This window comes from Nerophis ophidion, linkage group LG23 (genome assembly GCF_033978795.1).
Source record: "Nerophis ophidion isolate RoL-2023_Sa linkage group LG23, RoL_Noph_v1.0, whole genome shotgun sequence".
Classification (NCBI taxonomy): domain Eukaryota; kingdom Metazoa; phylum Chordata; class Actinopteri; order Syngnathiformes; family Syngnathidae; genus Nerophis; species Nerophis ophidion.
This window is the reverse complement of record NC_084633.1, coordinates 24,740,153-24,754,100: the sequence shown is the minus strand read 5'-3', so window position 1 is coordinate 24,754,100 and position 13,948 is coordinate 24,740,153. Positions and strand designations below refer to the sequence as shown.

Below are 13,948 nucleotides of genomic sequence, written 5' to 3'. Positions count from 1 at the left end.
GGGAGAGTGGGTGGCCCTGCCAGCAATCTGAGGGTTCCTGGTTCAATCTCTTCTACTAACCTTGTCACGTATGTCACACTTCACCTTTGCTCCTGATTGGTCGTGGTTAGGGCCTTGCAGGGCAGCTCATGCCATCAGTGTGTGAATGTATGGGTTAATGTGGAAATAGAGTCAAAACGCTTTGAGTACCTTGAAGGTAGAAAAGCACCCTACAAGTATGACCCATTTACCATTTGCATGGAGTGAGAATGGAAAGTAAAAATGTGAGCTGCAGAGAGCCAACAAATTGTCGATAAAACAGCAAAAGTCACCTCGACAGTAAGGTAGTTTTTCAGATTTTTATCCAAACGCCATGCTCATCTTTTTTTTCCCAACCCTTGTCTTTTTTTACGGAAACAATGAGGAACTATATATTTGTTATATTTAATAAATAAAACAACTACAAAATATGACAAATGTGCTAAAATAATAATTTGACCCAATAATATTGATATAATAATTACTGCATGACACAAATTCATGTTTATACTTAAATAACAGATCAAATGAAATGTTACACAGACCTAAAAAATTCCTGGCAGCAAACCAGCAAAAAAATTTACTTCTCAGGATTCTGTGTTTACATTTTCACATTTTGCATTATTTCGTTACACTTTATTAAGCATTTCTTACACAGTCCTACATTTTGCAGTTTAATTTAAAGAGGTTATGGTATGGGAATGAAAATTCACAAAACCAGCTGAAAATGTTTTAATCGTAAAACACCGCTTTGCGGAAGGCTGGACAGCGGCCACACCTGAGTACACATAGTGCACTCGCCTGCTAGGGGGGTCTGGGGGCATACCCCCCCAGAAATTTTTTTAAATCTATGTTAGCTTAGGATGCATTTCCTGCTATTTTGAGTCAAAATCTAACAATATTCTCCTGACCAAAATTTCTCATTTATTAGCAAATATTTTCATAAAAATGTGATGAAAATTTATGTATACAAGTTTAGACATATATCAATTTTTGCAAACTTTTGGATTATAGACAAAAATAGGCCTACAAATAAATTAACCAGGATTCAAAATATAATTTTTTTTAAATACATTAGATTGTGTATTGTACCTCTGAATGGACTCGTCTGTCGTAGATTGGTGTGAGAGGAGCCGAGTCAGAGGGGGGGGGCTTCGATAATTGATTTGAGGCTGCATTTGTGACGACGTTTGACTTCAGCTTGAAGGCAGATCCCAGTGAAAAATTAGTTCTCCGTAAACTCACTTTACTTAGATGTCTTGCCAATTTCGCGTGGACAAAGAGTGCCACCTTTCCCCGAGATCCATAGTTCAGCATGTCCTTGCAATATAAGCACTGAGCTTATATTGCAGGTTCATCGCACTTTGCAATTAAATCGCTGATCAGTTCGTCTACTTCTACGATATTGTTAATCTTCACCTTCAGTTTGATAGATATATCGAGCCATGCCCAGTTCCACTTGTTTCTCGCGCCCTTATCGATATATTTCGCTAATGAAGCATTCCTGTCTTGAATAAGCTTAACCATGTCTGAAACTGTTTTGTCAATAAAGAAATGTGTTAATTGAGAGCTACTGTGTTTTTTTCTCCAGATTAGACGCCGATAAACACAACCAATATAAACAGAATACGAGTTCAGAAACACTCACAATAATTGAGGATCGGGGACTAGATATTGTCGGCAAACGACGCGTGCAGACTCCAATAACGGGCAATGTCATTGGTTGATGTCGTCAGCTGATAGTAGAGCTAGGCAATCTGGTACCATCAAACATTGGCATTATATTATATAAATGACCCTGGCGGCGCCAATATCGGCGGAATTCTGCGGATCTGCGGAAAATTCCCATCCCTGAGAAGTGTGTTTACATTGATCAAGTGTTATTAATTTATAGGTGAGAGGGTTATAATCAGAGGAAGGGTAAATTTCAAATGAAATTTTTACTATGTTTTTGCCCGGACTGTTATTTTTCATAAGTCATAAAAATATCAATATGATCGATATCGACCAAGAAAAAAAAAACTTATACCGTGGTAGTTTTCAGTCAAATCGCCCAGCCCTAGAATTTAAAAAGATCGGCTTTTTCCTACTTCTTTTTAGACAAGTTATAACGAGAAATAGGAAAAATATGTATGTCAAATATTATAACAGCATGCATATTCGACATAAACTTGTAACAACAACAACAATTATACTGCTATAAGAGATGTACTGTAGATGGAGCAGCTCCCCATTTCACAACAAGCACATGCCCAACATTTGGCCTCCCCAGCCGGGCGAGGCCCCTCCTGCTCACATCGTGGAGACTTCCCTCACCTGAGAAGGACGTGGGGGAGTCGTGACCACCAGCTCGGTGTAGTTGAACTCGGCGGAACCCCGCTCACTCGGCTCGGAGAGAGAGAGGTCGAGGCGGACGGTGGGTTTGCTTTCCCCGCCGGGCTCGGCGACATCTGCCTTGCTGTTGCCGAACGGTCCTCCATCACCTCCTGACCCGGCCACACTTCCACCGTCTCTCCGCAAAGTCACGGCTTCATCTTCGCGGCGGCGTTTCTTGCCCAGCTCCGGGGTGGTCGGAGCGGACGTGGTGAACGACGATATGGTGACGAAGGGAACTTTCCTCGGTTCTGCCATTTGTTCCAAGGCGGCCAAGAAAGCTAAAGGTGGAGTTTACAGCTAGCTAGCTAGCTTCCTCAATAGCCGCGACAGGCGACACAATGACTGCTATTTCTTCTTAACCCGTCATTAATCCATATAGTACTATGCCGGGCGCAGTCCTCGTCGCCTACGAGGGACTTTAATAGTTAGAAACCAGTTTGGAGTGATTTCATGAAATTGGTACTTAGCTACAGAAAGGCTTCTGTAGTAGCCATCTTGATCATTATTATCATCATTCCGTGGTTGGGCGTGCGTATGGAAAGAAAGCGGAAGTCGGGGAGGAAAGAAACACTATTCGTCCAATGGCAGCGGCGGAAGCTCTGTAGGACACGCCCACTTGGCTGTCGAGCGCGAATGTGGAGATGATTGTTGTGCCCAGGCGGGAGGCTGGACTCAACAAAGGCTCGAATAATCGACAATGCTCTAAAACAATCATTATCGTAGGCAGCCTGCATTTACGTCACCGCTTCTTCTTTTTGCAAACAACTGCCTACATACAAGTTAGCGTTTGACTATATAACATTTTTTGGTCAATTTACTCCAGTTTAGATAAGAGGATAGTCCTTTCAAAGTGTGAAAATTAGTATATGTATAGCTACTCATTGTTGTATATTAATTGCACTATCATTTAACATCTACTCATAACACGGGTGTCCATAATGTTCCCGAGGCCACATACTATAAACAAGCAGGGGCCATTTTGATATTTTATTTTTTGGGGGGGAAAGCAAATCACTAAAAACATTAAGTTTGGATTGTAGGTTGAACTCATACATGTAACATCAAATATTCTGTGGGCCACACTTTAACTTAAACCAGACCTATAGCCATCTTTTAGTATGTTTCTTGCACTTTATTAGAATGTATTGTCTAGTAAACCATTTAGAGATCAAAGCTGTAAATATTGCACATTAGCCTTCATATACTAAATGTGTACCTTGAACTTACACAGGAGTATAATTGCTTACTAGTACAATCGGTCAAAATATCCAAAAGGTGGTGAAATGCATTTTGCTAACATGTGGCATATTTCTAGTCCAGCGTCACCAGGAAGTTAGAGCAACTTCATGGTATAGTGATTTTGAGCCTGTGCAAAATGTTGATTTTGACATCACTATAGAATTGACAAATGTTAAATCTAATTCTGCTCATCCAATCTTACAGTTCAGTTTGATTTAGAGAATAGTTGCAAAATATCAGAAAAGACTATTCCAAAAGTGGTGTTTGAAACTTTTATTTTGTGCCAGTAAGCATTTAAGACCAGTCGGAAGTGGCACCGCCCCAGTCGGAGGCCTGGGCAGTGGGAGCAGTGGACCAGTCCTCTGTGGCAGGCTGATTGCTCCAGTCCTCTGGAAGGGAAACTTTGTTAGCAAACAATATCAAATTTTATGTGAATAGACATCTTACCCGTGAAGCCTTCTGGCTTTACAGCTGGAGTGCCTGAGGAAAAACAGATAAATCAACACTAGATTGGCAATACTGAAAAGTGCAAGTTGGTGATATTTACCTGCAGGGAACTGCTGAATGGGCACAGATGGCACAGCAACACCCTCAGACCAATCAGCAACCTCAGGCTGGGCAAACTCTGCTGCAGGGGCCGTCCATTCACCCTGGAACTCCTTTCCAACAGCCTTTTCGGCTGCAGCCTGTTCCTCCTTCTCAATCTACATGTTCAAAACAAGTGTTTTGGGGTTCAGCCATCTTTTAAAATAAAAGGTGCTGAACATGGGTATAGTTTTACCTCTTCAGGGTCTCTGTAGAAGTACAGATCAGGCATGACTTCCCAGGGGTGTTCTCTGGAAATGGTGCCTCTCATGCGAAGAACTTCCCGGGCCAACATCCACCACATCAGACCCACAGAGTGATGACCCTACACAGGGTTATTGGAGGAGATTATACTTGCCATTACGATGTGGCGTGTGCCTTTTGAAGTAGAATTGTCTCACATCAACTTGTATACATGTATATATCAATATGATGATAATACATATGAATATATTAATATACAAATGTGATATACAAATAAACTGTAAATAAAACTCATTTGTAAATATATTTGACATTTGAAAATATACAAAGAAATTTAATATAAAAATGTGACAAACAAATAAATCAAGAATTAGTATAATAAAACATGTATTTGTAAATACTTTTGAGATTTGAATATAAATACTTGATTTTGCATACGTGGATCGCTTTTTTGCTTTTATGTCAATGAAACATTCTTACCACAAACCAGATGCAAATAAATATGACCTAAACACTCCCCTGAACAACCAGCAGAGGGCACTGCAGCCAGAGCAGTCTGGGTCACAGACATGGTCAGACAATGGTGAGCTAATCAGAGGCACACTAGGGTCATATAACGTCATGACTTTTGGGATGATTTGACAAACATTGCACTGATAAGAGATCAAGAAAAGGTCATTAAACTGCAGTGATACAATATAAGCAGCTAGCACGGTCTTATATTTATAGAAATTCTTGGTCAAATTTTTATATTTCTACATTTGTATATAATTTCAAATGTTAAATATATTTATAAATGTGTTTATACAAATGATCTGTATATCACATTTGTATATTAATATTTATTATCACACACATGTGTGAAACAATTCTACTTCCATATGTGCCCACCTTGTTGTTGCAGGGGATGGCAATGTCCACGTATCGAAGTGGAGAGTCAGTGTTGCACAAGGCAATTGTGGGGATGTTGACATAAGAAGCTTCAGTCAGGGGCTGATGGTCAGCGCGGGGATCTGTCACAATCAGGAGGCGGGGCTCTCTGAAAGCAGCTTGGATTTGATTGGTGAATGTACCCGGGGTGAAACGTCCATGGAAGGTGGTAGAACCCGTGGCGGAAGCAAACTTCAACACTGCTCTCTAGAGGACACGAGTATTGATTCCACTGATCTTTCATTTTAAATGGTTTACACTGTGGCTCAGGCTACTATCAAACTCCAGTCATGGGACGTCAAGTCCTACTGGTGTTAGCGAAAACCCGTCCGTAATTGCTCTTGCACACTTCCGACACCAGAACACCCACATGGGTGCCCAGTTTTAATAGAGTGCATCGTCATATGAAAGATTTGAATCAGTGCAACTCACCTGTCCAGTGTTCCTAGAGGAGATGACACACACATCAGCAGGGTTTTCAATTGCAACTATGGCCCTTGCTGCTAGCAGAAGCTTCTCCCAGGTCTTCTTCAGGTTAATGATGTACACACCTGATGGACAGGGGAAAAAAAGGATTAATTCCAAGCAAGAGTGTAATTTGGCTGCTAATCTGAATCTAAACTTACCATCACTTTTTCTCTTGTAGACATATTGCTCTACCTGGAAGTCCAAGTTGGTTCCTCCCAGGTGGGTTCCTGCAGCCAGAAACTTCAGCACATCCTCCTCCTTCATTTGAAGGACATCCAGACCTCCGGACATCGTGACCGCCTTCCCTGCGTTACGAGTGAGATGGGAGAGCTGGAAAAAAAGACAAGACTTAAATGAAAGAATGGCTAAGTTAATTTGAAAATAATAAAGTTAAAATAATTGCTTTTTTTTTTTAAAGTTCTTAGGTGTGCACCTATTTTTATGCTTTAAGTTTTCCATCGATCTGCACGCAGCAAGTTGATTGGTATGGATCCAACATCAATTTAAAGAGAAAATCAATGATACTAGGAGGAAAACACTGGATTAAAGAATGGCAGACTGAAGTTTAACACCTTATAAGAAGATTAAACCTTGTTCAAGTCTGTCGGGCCGTCATCACCATCAGTCCCTAAAACAAAATGGCGGATAGCTACGGTGGCTGAGCAAGGTCACAACAAGCCACAAAGAACACAGCGTAAGTGACAAAAGTGGAAGTTATGGCAAATGACCAACTTCTTGAACATAGTCAATTAATATTATTGAAAAAGTCAGTTTTTTTATGACAAGAAAAAGTGGCCACATTTCACTTATCCAACTTCATTTATTACACTGCTTTCAATTTTCCGCCTCAGGAAGTCTGTGAATCGCTGAAACTTGTCTCACTTTCACTTCCATTCCATCTTTATAGGGTCATGTCTTGGCCTACAGCTATGGCTTTTAAAATTTTTGGTGACCTCCCTCTGCTCTTGTAGCAGTTTAAATTGAGTATCAGGTAAAACCTTTGCTAATTTAAGCTGATAATTTGGTTCCACCTAATTTGTATCATTTATATGTAAATAAAACCAGTCAAAGAAGCAAGTGAACGTGCTGTTCATTCAACCTGAAGACATGTTGGTCGTACTTTATTTTTTATATTAGTATTGTGTTATTTCAAGTTAGAAAACAATATCAGAAGTAGCAGGTACATCTGTTAAATGGTTGATGTATGTTTTAAATACTGATGGGAGCAGAAAAGGTTTTCTCTTATTTCAACCTAAAAAATAGATCCTTCCTTTTTAAAATGTCATCCCTCATTCACATTGGCAACTATACATTTGAATCAAAGTCAAAAAACGCAAATCCCTTAATAGTTATGGTTTATTGAATTGTTTTTTTTCCACTGAGTTAAATGTTCTTATCATAGGTGATCTATTGTGATAGTCACCAATTTCCATTGGGCAAGTTGGTGATAAGTCTATCCATGTAGCGCCAATTTACACGACTGCCTATAAGCAACATGTCACATGCCATTTATTTAAAATATTAACAAATGGCAACGAGATGGTGATTAATCTATTATAAACAGCTAGTGATTCCCAGAGCCCAAAAATGTCTGCGGACTATAAAGCGTTTTTTATTCGGGCTCCAGTGCTCTGCAAAGTTCTATCAATAACAGAGATGCTACCTCAGTAGAAGCATTTAAGTCCCATCTCAAAACTCATTTGTATACACTAGCCTTTAAACAGACCCCCCCTTTTAGACCAGTTGATCTGTCATTTCTTTTCTTCTCTGCCCCCCTCTCCTGCGTGAAAAGGTCATTAGGTGACCAGATGACGCGCTAGCTGTCAAAGTCGGGACCCAGGAAGGACCACTCTGTGCATCAGTTGACATCTCTGCGCTGCTGACTTGTCTCCTCTCAAGATGATCCCCTGCTGGCCTTACTATGGACTGGACTCTCACTATTAACTAGATCCACTCGACATCTATTGCACCGGTCGCCAAGAGGGGAGGGGGGGACACCCCCCTCCAAGTTCTCATTGCATCCCATTGGGTTGAGTTTTTTTTCTTGCCCTGATGTGGGACTTGAGTCGAGGATGTAGTGGCTTGTGCATCCCTTAGAGACACTTATGATTTAGGGCTATCAATACCCTTAGAAACACTAGTGATTTAAGGCTATTAATAAACTTTAATTGTTAAAGCTCAGAACAAGTATGATCAAACAGCTTCTTCGAAATACTTGAGGCATGAAGAACTGTGGAAGAACGAACATGTTAAAAACGCACAAAAAGGTTACCGTTTTAAACTTCATTTGGAAATTAAAGAGTGTACCATGCATGAAATTGTCATGTAAGAAGACATTACAATGAATGGAGGGTGTTTTGATTGAGAAATGGTAGATTGCACAGTACAGTACATATTCCGTACAATTGACCACAAAAAGGTAACACCCAAATAAGTTATTAAAGTTGTTTAAGTCAGGGTCCATGTTAATTCATGGTAGAGGACGGCGCGAGCGCGAAAATGTTAACTTCACATACTTGCCAACCTTGAGACCTCAAATTTCGGGAAATGGGGGGTGCGGCGGGGTTTGGTGATAAGGGGAGTGTATATTGACGTAATGCTGTAAAGAGTTCTGGGTATTTGTTCTGTTGTGTGTATGTTGTTACAGTGCAGAGGTTCTCCTGAAATGTGTTTGTCATTCTTGTTTGGTGTGGGTTCACAGTGTGGCGCATATTTATAAATAAGTTTTTTATACGGCCAACCTCAGTGTGACCTGTATGGCTGTTGACCAAGTATGCATTGCTTTCACTTATTGGTGTCTGCAAAAGCCGTATATAGTATGAGACTGAGCAGACACCAGTTTGTATAGAGGAAAAGCGACAGTGAGAGAGGAGGCTAAAGATAATGCCTTTATGGCACACCCCCAAAATGGTCATCATAGTGGAAATTAGGAGAAATTTGGGAGAGTAGTTGACCCTAGAGATTTTTGGGAGGGGCACTGAAATTCGGGAGTCACAAGGAAAAATCGGGAAGGTTGGCAAGCGTGCATTACATTGAGTGGAGGATGTTTTTTAATTTGATTGAATCTTAGTAGATTGCACAGTACATATTGCCAGGTAAAAACCCGATTACGTTTTTGAACTGTTTGAGTCGTGGTCCACGATCAATTAATGGTTGAGGACGGCGCGAGCGCGAAAATGTTTTGAAACTTCGCAAACTTGAAACACCAGAATTCGCTCATTTGTATTACATGCCTGCTAATTAAGAATTGTGTATTTTAGTTTAATCGTAAACCTCAAGTATACTACAATTATAAGAATACAGGGAGTGGATGGCAGTACAAGTATGGCGCGAGCGCGTGTCACAGGTAGCAAGTTAGCTTCGAATGTTAGCATGAGGTGCCCGGGCGTTTCAAGACGATTTAAAAGCCACATGTGTCATTCAGAGAAGCATTATGTGCGGCTATGGCGAATAACGGCGTTTTACTAACTCGTTTATCGCCTTTAGGGTTCACTTGCGACAGAAATACGGTTTCAACACTCACCACGAAACAACGCCGTATGGAAGTCTGACCACACAGTGGAAAAAAGAGGCCGACGGGCGGAAATGACGTTATATTTATAGCACAAGTCTAAGCTGCTGATTGGTTGCCTCGTTACACCGGATGTGTTGCAGTGCTGTCTTTTCGCCGAAGGGTGGCGACATATACGAATTTGCCGCTCTTTCATACGGCGTCCGGTAGTAAGCCAGCCAAGACGGAAAGACCAAATAAAGACAATGCTGTGTTGAAAGTGTATTTGATGAAGATAAGGGCTTCCCGTCAACGTGCTCCTAAAATGTACATCAAGTCCGGGCTACAAGTTGAGAAATTTACTCCAATGTCTCCGGTGCAAAAAAACTGCACCTTGCAAAAAAAGAAAAGAAAACAAAAAATCATTAAGGACCTGGAGTGAAACAGCTAGTGCACTGCTCGGAACGTTTTTAGGTGTTCTTTTAATCAATTTAAGAAAACAACTATGTTGTCAACATATAAGTCACCCAAACTCTAATCATTTACTTGATTTAAACCACATAAATGCAGCCCATGTGCACATTCAAGACACAGTATATAATGGAGTCAATAATAATGAGATACATCATGTCTTTGAGTCAAATAGATATAATATATATATTTTAAATAATTACATTATGGTTTCATTTATTTATTAGGATTGTAATTAATAACATAAAGGCATAATATAAATGTGGCTTCACGGTGGCAGAGGGGTTAGTGCGTCTGCCTCACAATACGAAGGTCCTGCAGTCCTGGGTTCAAATCCAGGCTCGGGATCTTTCTGTGTGGAGTTTGCATGTTCTCCCCGTGAATGCGTGGGTTCCCTCCGGGTACTCCGGCTTCCTCCCACTTCCAAAGACATGCACCTGGGGATAGGTTGATTGGCAACACTAAATTGGCCCTAGTGTGTGAATGTGAGCGTGAATGTTGTCTGTCTATCTGTGTTGGCCCTGCGATGAGGTGGCGACTTGTCCAGGGTGTACCCCGCCTTCCGCCCGATTGTAGCTGAGATAGGCGCCAGCGCCCCCCGCGACCCCGGAAGGGAATAAGCGGTAGAAAATGAATGGATGGATGGCATTAATTAATTTATTGCAAGATTTAATATATTTAACTCCGAAATGTTCCTCTCTGAGCTGCAACCTTATCGTGGTAGAGGAGTTTGCGTGTCCCAATGATCCTAGGAGCTATGTTGTCCGGGGGCATAAAGCCCCCTGGTAGGGTCTCCCAAGGCAAACAGGTTCTAGGTGAGGGATCAGACAAAGAGCAGCTCGAAGACCTTTATGAAGAAGAAAAATCATGGACCCAGATTTCCCTCGCCCGGACGCGGGTCACCGGGGCCCCCCTCTGGAGCCAGGCCCGGAGGTGGGGCACGATGGCGAGCGCCTGATGGCCGGGCCTGTTCCCATGGCGCCCGGCCGGGCACAGCCCGAAGAGGCAACGTGGGTCACCCCTCCAATGGGCTCACCACCCATAGCAGGGGCCATAGAGGTCGGGTGCAATGTGAGCTGGGCGGCAGCCGAAGGCAGGGCACTTGGCGGTCCGATCCTCGGCTACAGAAGCTAGCTCTTGGGACGTGGAACGTCACGTCACTGGGGGGGGGGGGGGGGGGAGAGCCTGAGCTAGTGTGCGAAGTTGAGAAATTCCGGCTGGATATAGTCGGACTCACTTCGACGCACAGCAAGGGCTCTGGAACCACTTCTCTCGAGAGGGATTGGACTCTTCCACTCTGGCGTTGCCGGCAGTGAGAGGCGACAGGCTGGGGTGGCAATTCTTGTTTCCCCCCGGCTCAAAGCCTGTACGTTGGAGTTCAATCCGGTGGACGAAAGGGTAGCCTCCCTCCGCCTTCGGGTGGGGGGACGGGTCCTGACTGTTGTTTGTGCTTATGCACCAAACAGCAGTTCAGAGTACCCACCCTTTTTGGGAACACTCGAGGGAGTACTGGAAAGTGCTCCCCCGGGTGATTCCCTTGTCCTACTGGGAGACTTCAACGCTCACGTTGGCAACGACAGTGAAACCTGGAGAGGCGTGATTGGGAAGAATGGCTGCCCGGATCTGAACCCGCGTGGTGTTTTGTTATTGGACTTTTGTGCTCGTCACAGTTTGTCCATAACAAACACCATGTTCAAACATAAGGGTGTCCATATGTGCACTTGGCACCAGGACACCCTAGGCCGCAGTTCCATGATCGACTTTGTAGTTGTGTCATCGGATTTGCGGCCTCATGTTTTGGACACTCGGGTGAAGAGAGGGGCGGAGCTTTCTACCGATCACCACCTGGTGGTGAGTTGGCTGCGATGGTGGGGGAGGATGCCGGACAGACCTGGGAGGCCCAAACGCATTGTGAGGGTCTGCTGGGATCGTCTGGCAGAGTCTCCTGTCAGACAAAGTTTCAATTCCCACCTCCAAATTCATGCACTAAATTAATCAAACACAGAATAATGACTTAACTCTTGAAAGAACTTTCAACATGTCACGAGGGAGGTGCTGGACATTGAGTCCGAGTGGACCATGTTCCGCACCTCTATTGTCGAGGCGGCAGATCGGAGCTGTGGCCGCAAGGTAGTTGGTGCCTGTCGGAGCGGCAATCCTAAAACCCCTTGGTGGACACCAGCGGTGAGGGATGCCGTCAAGCTGAAGAAGGAGTCCTATCGGGTCCTTTTGGCTCATAGGACTCCGGAGGCAGTGGACAGGTACCGACAGGCCAAGCGGTATGCAGCTTCAGCGGTCGCGGAGGCAAAAACTCGGACATGGGAAGAGTTCGGGGAAGCCATGGAAAACGACTTCCGGACGGCTTCGAAGCGATTCTGGACCACCGTCCGCCGCCTCAGGAAGGGGAAGCAGTGCACTATCAACACCGTGTATGGTGCGGATGGTGTTCTGCTGACCTGTACTGCGGATGTTGTGGATAGGTGGAAGGAATACTTCGAAGACCTCCTCAATCCCACCAACACGTCTTCCTATGAGGAAGCAGTGCCTGGGGAATCTGTGGTGGACTCTCCTATTTCTGAGGCTGAGGTCGTTGAGGTAGTTAAAAAGCTCCTCGGTGGCAAGGCCCCAGGGGTGGACGAGATCCGCCCGGAGTTTCTTAAGGCTCTGGATGCTGTGGGGCTGTCTTGGTTGACAAGACTTTGCAGCATTGCGTGGACATCGGGGGCAGTACCTCTGGATTGGCAGACCGGGGTGGTGGTTCCTCTCTTTAATAAGGGGGACCGGAGGGTGTGTTCCAACTATCGTGGGATCACAGTCCTCAGCCTTCCCAGTAAGGTTTATTCAGGTGTACTGGAGAGGAGGCTACGTCAGATAGTCGAACCTCGGATTCAGGAGGAACAGTGTGGTTTTCGTCCTGGTCGTGGAACTGTGGACCAGCTCTATACTCTCGGCAGGGTTCTTGAGGGTGCATGGGAGTTTGCCCAACCAGTCTACATGTGCTTTGTGGACTTGGAGAAGGCATTCGACCGTGTCCCTCGGGAAGTCCTGTGGGGAGTGCTCAGAGAGTATGGGGTATCGGACTGTCTTATTGTGGCGGTCCGTTCCCTGTACGATCAGTGCCAGAGCTTGGTCTGCATTGCCGGCAGTAAGTCGAACACATTTCCAGTTAGGGTTGGACTCCGCCAAGGCTGTCCTTTGTCACCGATTCTGTTCATAACTATTATGGACAGAATTTCTAGGCGCAGTCAAGGCGTTGAGGGGTTCCGGTTTGGTAACCACAGGATTAGGTCTCTGCTTTTTGCAGATGATGTGGTCCTGATGGCTTCATCTGACCGGGATCTTCAGCTCTCGCTGGATCGGTTCGCAGCAGAGTGTGAAGCGACCGGAATGAGAATCAGCACCTCCAAGTCCGAGTCCATGGTTCTCGCCCGGAAAAGGGTGCAGTGCCATCTCCGGGTTGGGGAGGAGACCCTGCCCCAAGTGGAGGAGTTCAAGTACCTAGGAGTCTTGTTCACGAGTGAGGGAAGAGTGGATCGTGAGATCGACAGGCGGATCGGTGCGGCGTCTTCAGTAATGCGGACGTTGTACCGATCCGTTGTGGTGAAGAAGGAGCTGAGCCGGAAGGCAAAGCTCTTAATTTACCGGTCGATCTACGTTCCCATCCTCACCTATGGTCATGAGCTTTGGGTCATGACCGAAAGGATAAGATCACGGGTACAAGCGGCCGAAATGAGTTTCCTCCGCCGTGTGGCGGGTCTCTCCCTTAGAGATAGGGTGAGAAGCTCTGCCATCCGGGAGGAACTCAAAGTAAAGCCGCTGCTCCTTCACATCGAGAGGAGCCAGATGAGGTGGTTCGGGCATCTGGTCAGGATGCCACCCGAACGCATCCCTAGGGAGGTGTTTAGGGCACGTCCAACCGGTAGGAGGCCACGGGGAAGACCCAGGACACGTTGGGAAGACTATGTCTCCCGGCTGGCCTGGGAACGCCTCGGGATCCCCCGGGAAGAGCTAGACGAAGTGGCTGGGGAAAGGGAAGTCTGGGTTTCCCTGCTTAGGCTGTTGCCCCCGCGACCCGACCTCGGATAAGCGGAAGATGATGGATGGATGGATGGATTGATGAACTCCGAAATGAGCTATTTTCAAAGTTAGCTGAATATTTCCTCTTCT

The 13,948-nt window shown here is 44.6% G+C and overlaps 2 protein-coding genes across 3 annotated transcripts in view; both read right to left on the bottom strand.

The window, feature by feature from the left end:
* The window catches only part of ubn2b (ubinuclein 2b), a 102,134-nt gene extending 99,215 nt beyond the window's left edge, over positions 1-2,919 (bottom strand). Inside the window, exon 1 of the mRNA XM_061885328.1 lies at positions 2,335-2,919. Within this exon, the coding sequence (XP_061741312.1) occupies positions 2,335-2,649 (315 nt within the window). The 5' untranslated portion in view covers positions 2,650-2,919. The remainder of the gene's footprint in view (positions 1-2,334) is intronic.
* Positions 2,920-3,891: 972 nt separating this feature from the next.
* Positions 3,892-9,503, bottom strand: rpsa (ribosomal protein SA). 2 transcript variants are annotated; one of them, XM_061885332.1, is made up of 9 exons: positions 9,344-9,358; positions 6,254-6,344; positions 5,979-6,150; positions 5,785-5,903; positions 5,314-5,559; positions 4,415-4,543; positions 4,181-4,337; positions 4,081-4,113; positions 3,892-4,022 (listed from the first exon to the last, which is right to left on the bottom strand). In XM_061885332.1, the coding sequence occupies exons 3-9, from the start codon at positions 6,109-6,111 to the stop codon at positions 3,928-3,930; spliced, it is 912 nt and encodes a 303-aa protein (XP_061741316.1). In that variant the 5' UTR covers positions 6,112-6,150; positions 6,254-6,344; positions 9,344-9,358; the 3' UTR covers positions 3,892-3,927. The 2 variants fall into 2 exon arrangements, with proteins under 2 accessions (XP_061741316.1, XP_061741315.1); XM_061885331.1 differs by lacking the exon at positions 6,254-6,344 and having other exon boundaries at positions 9,344-9,503.
* Positions 9,504-13,948: the final 4,445 nt, after the last annotated feature.

What these genes read in the sequence shown, in the direction of transcription:
- rpsa (XM_061885331.1), bottom strand. Translation starts at nt 6,111, where the DNA reads ATGTCCGGAGGTCTGGATGTCCTTCAAATGAAGGAGGAGGATGTGCTG. An exon ending in CTACAAGAGAAAAAGTGATG is followed by an intron (nt 5,904 to 5,978) that starts GTAAGTTTAGAT and finishes CCTGTCCATCAG; the next exon opens with GTGTGTACATCATTAACCTG. An exon ending in CCATCCCCTGCAACAACAAG is followed by an intron (nt 4,544 to 5,313) that starts GTGGGCACATAT and finishes AACCCTGTGTAG; the next exon opens with GGTCATCACTCTGTGGGTCT.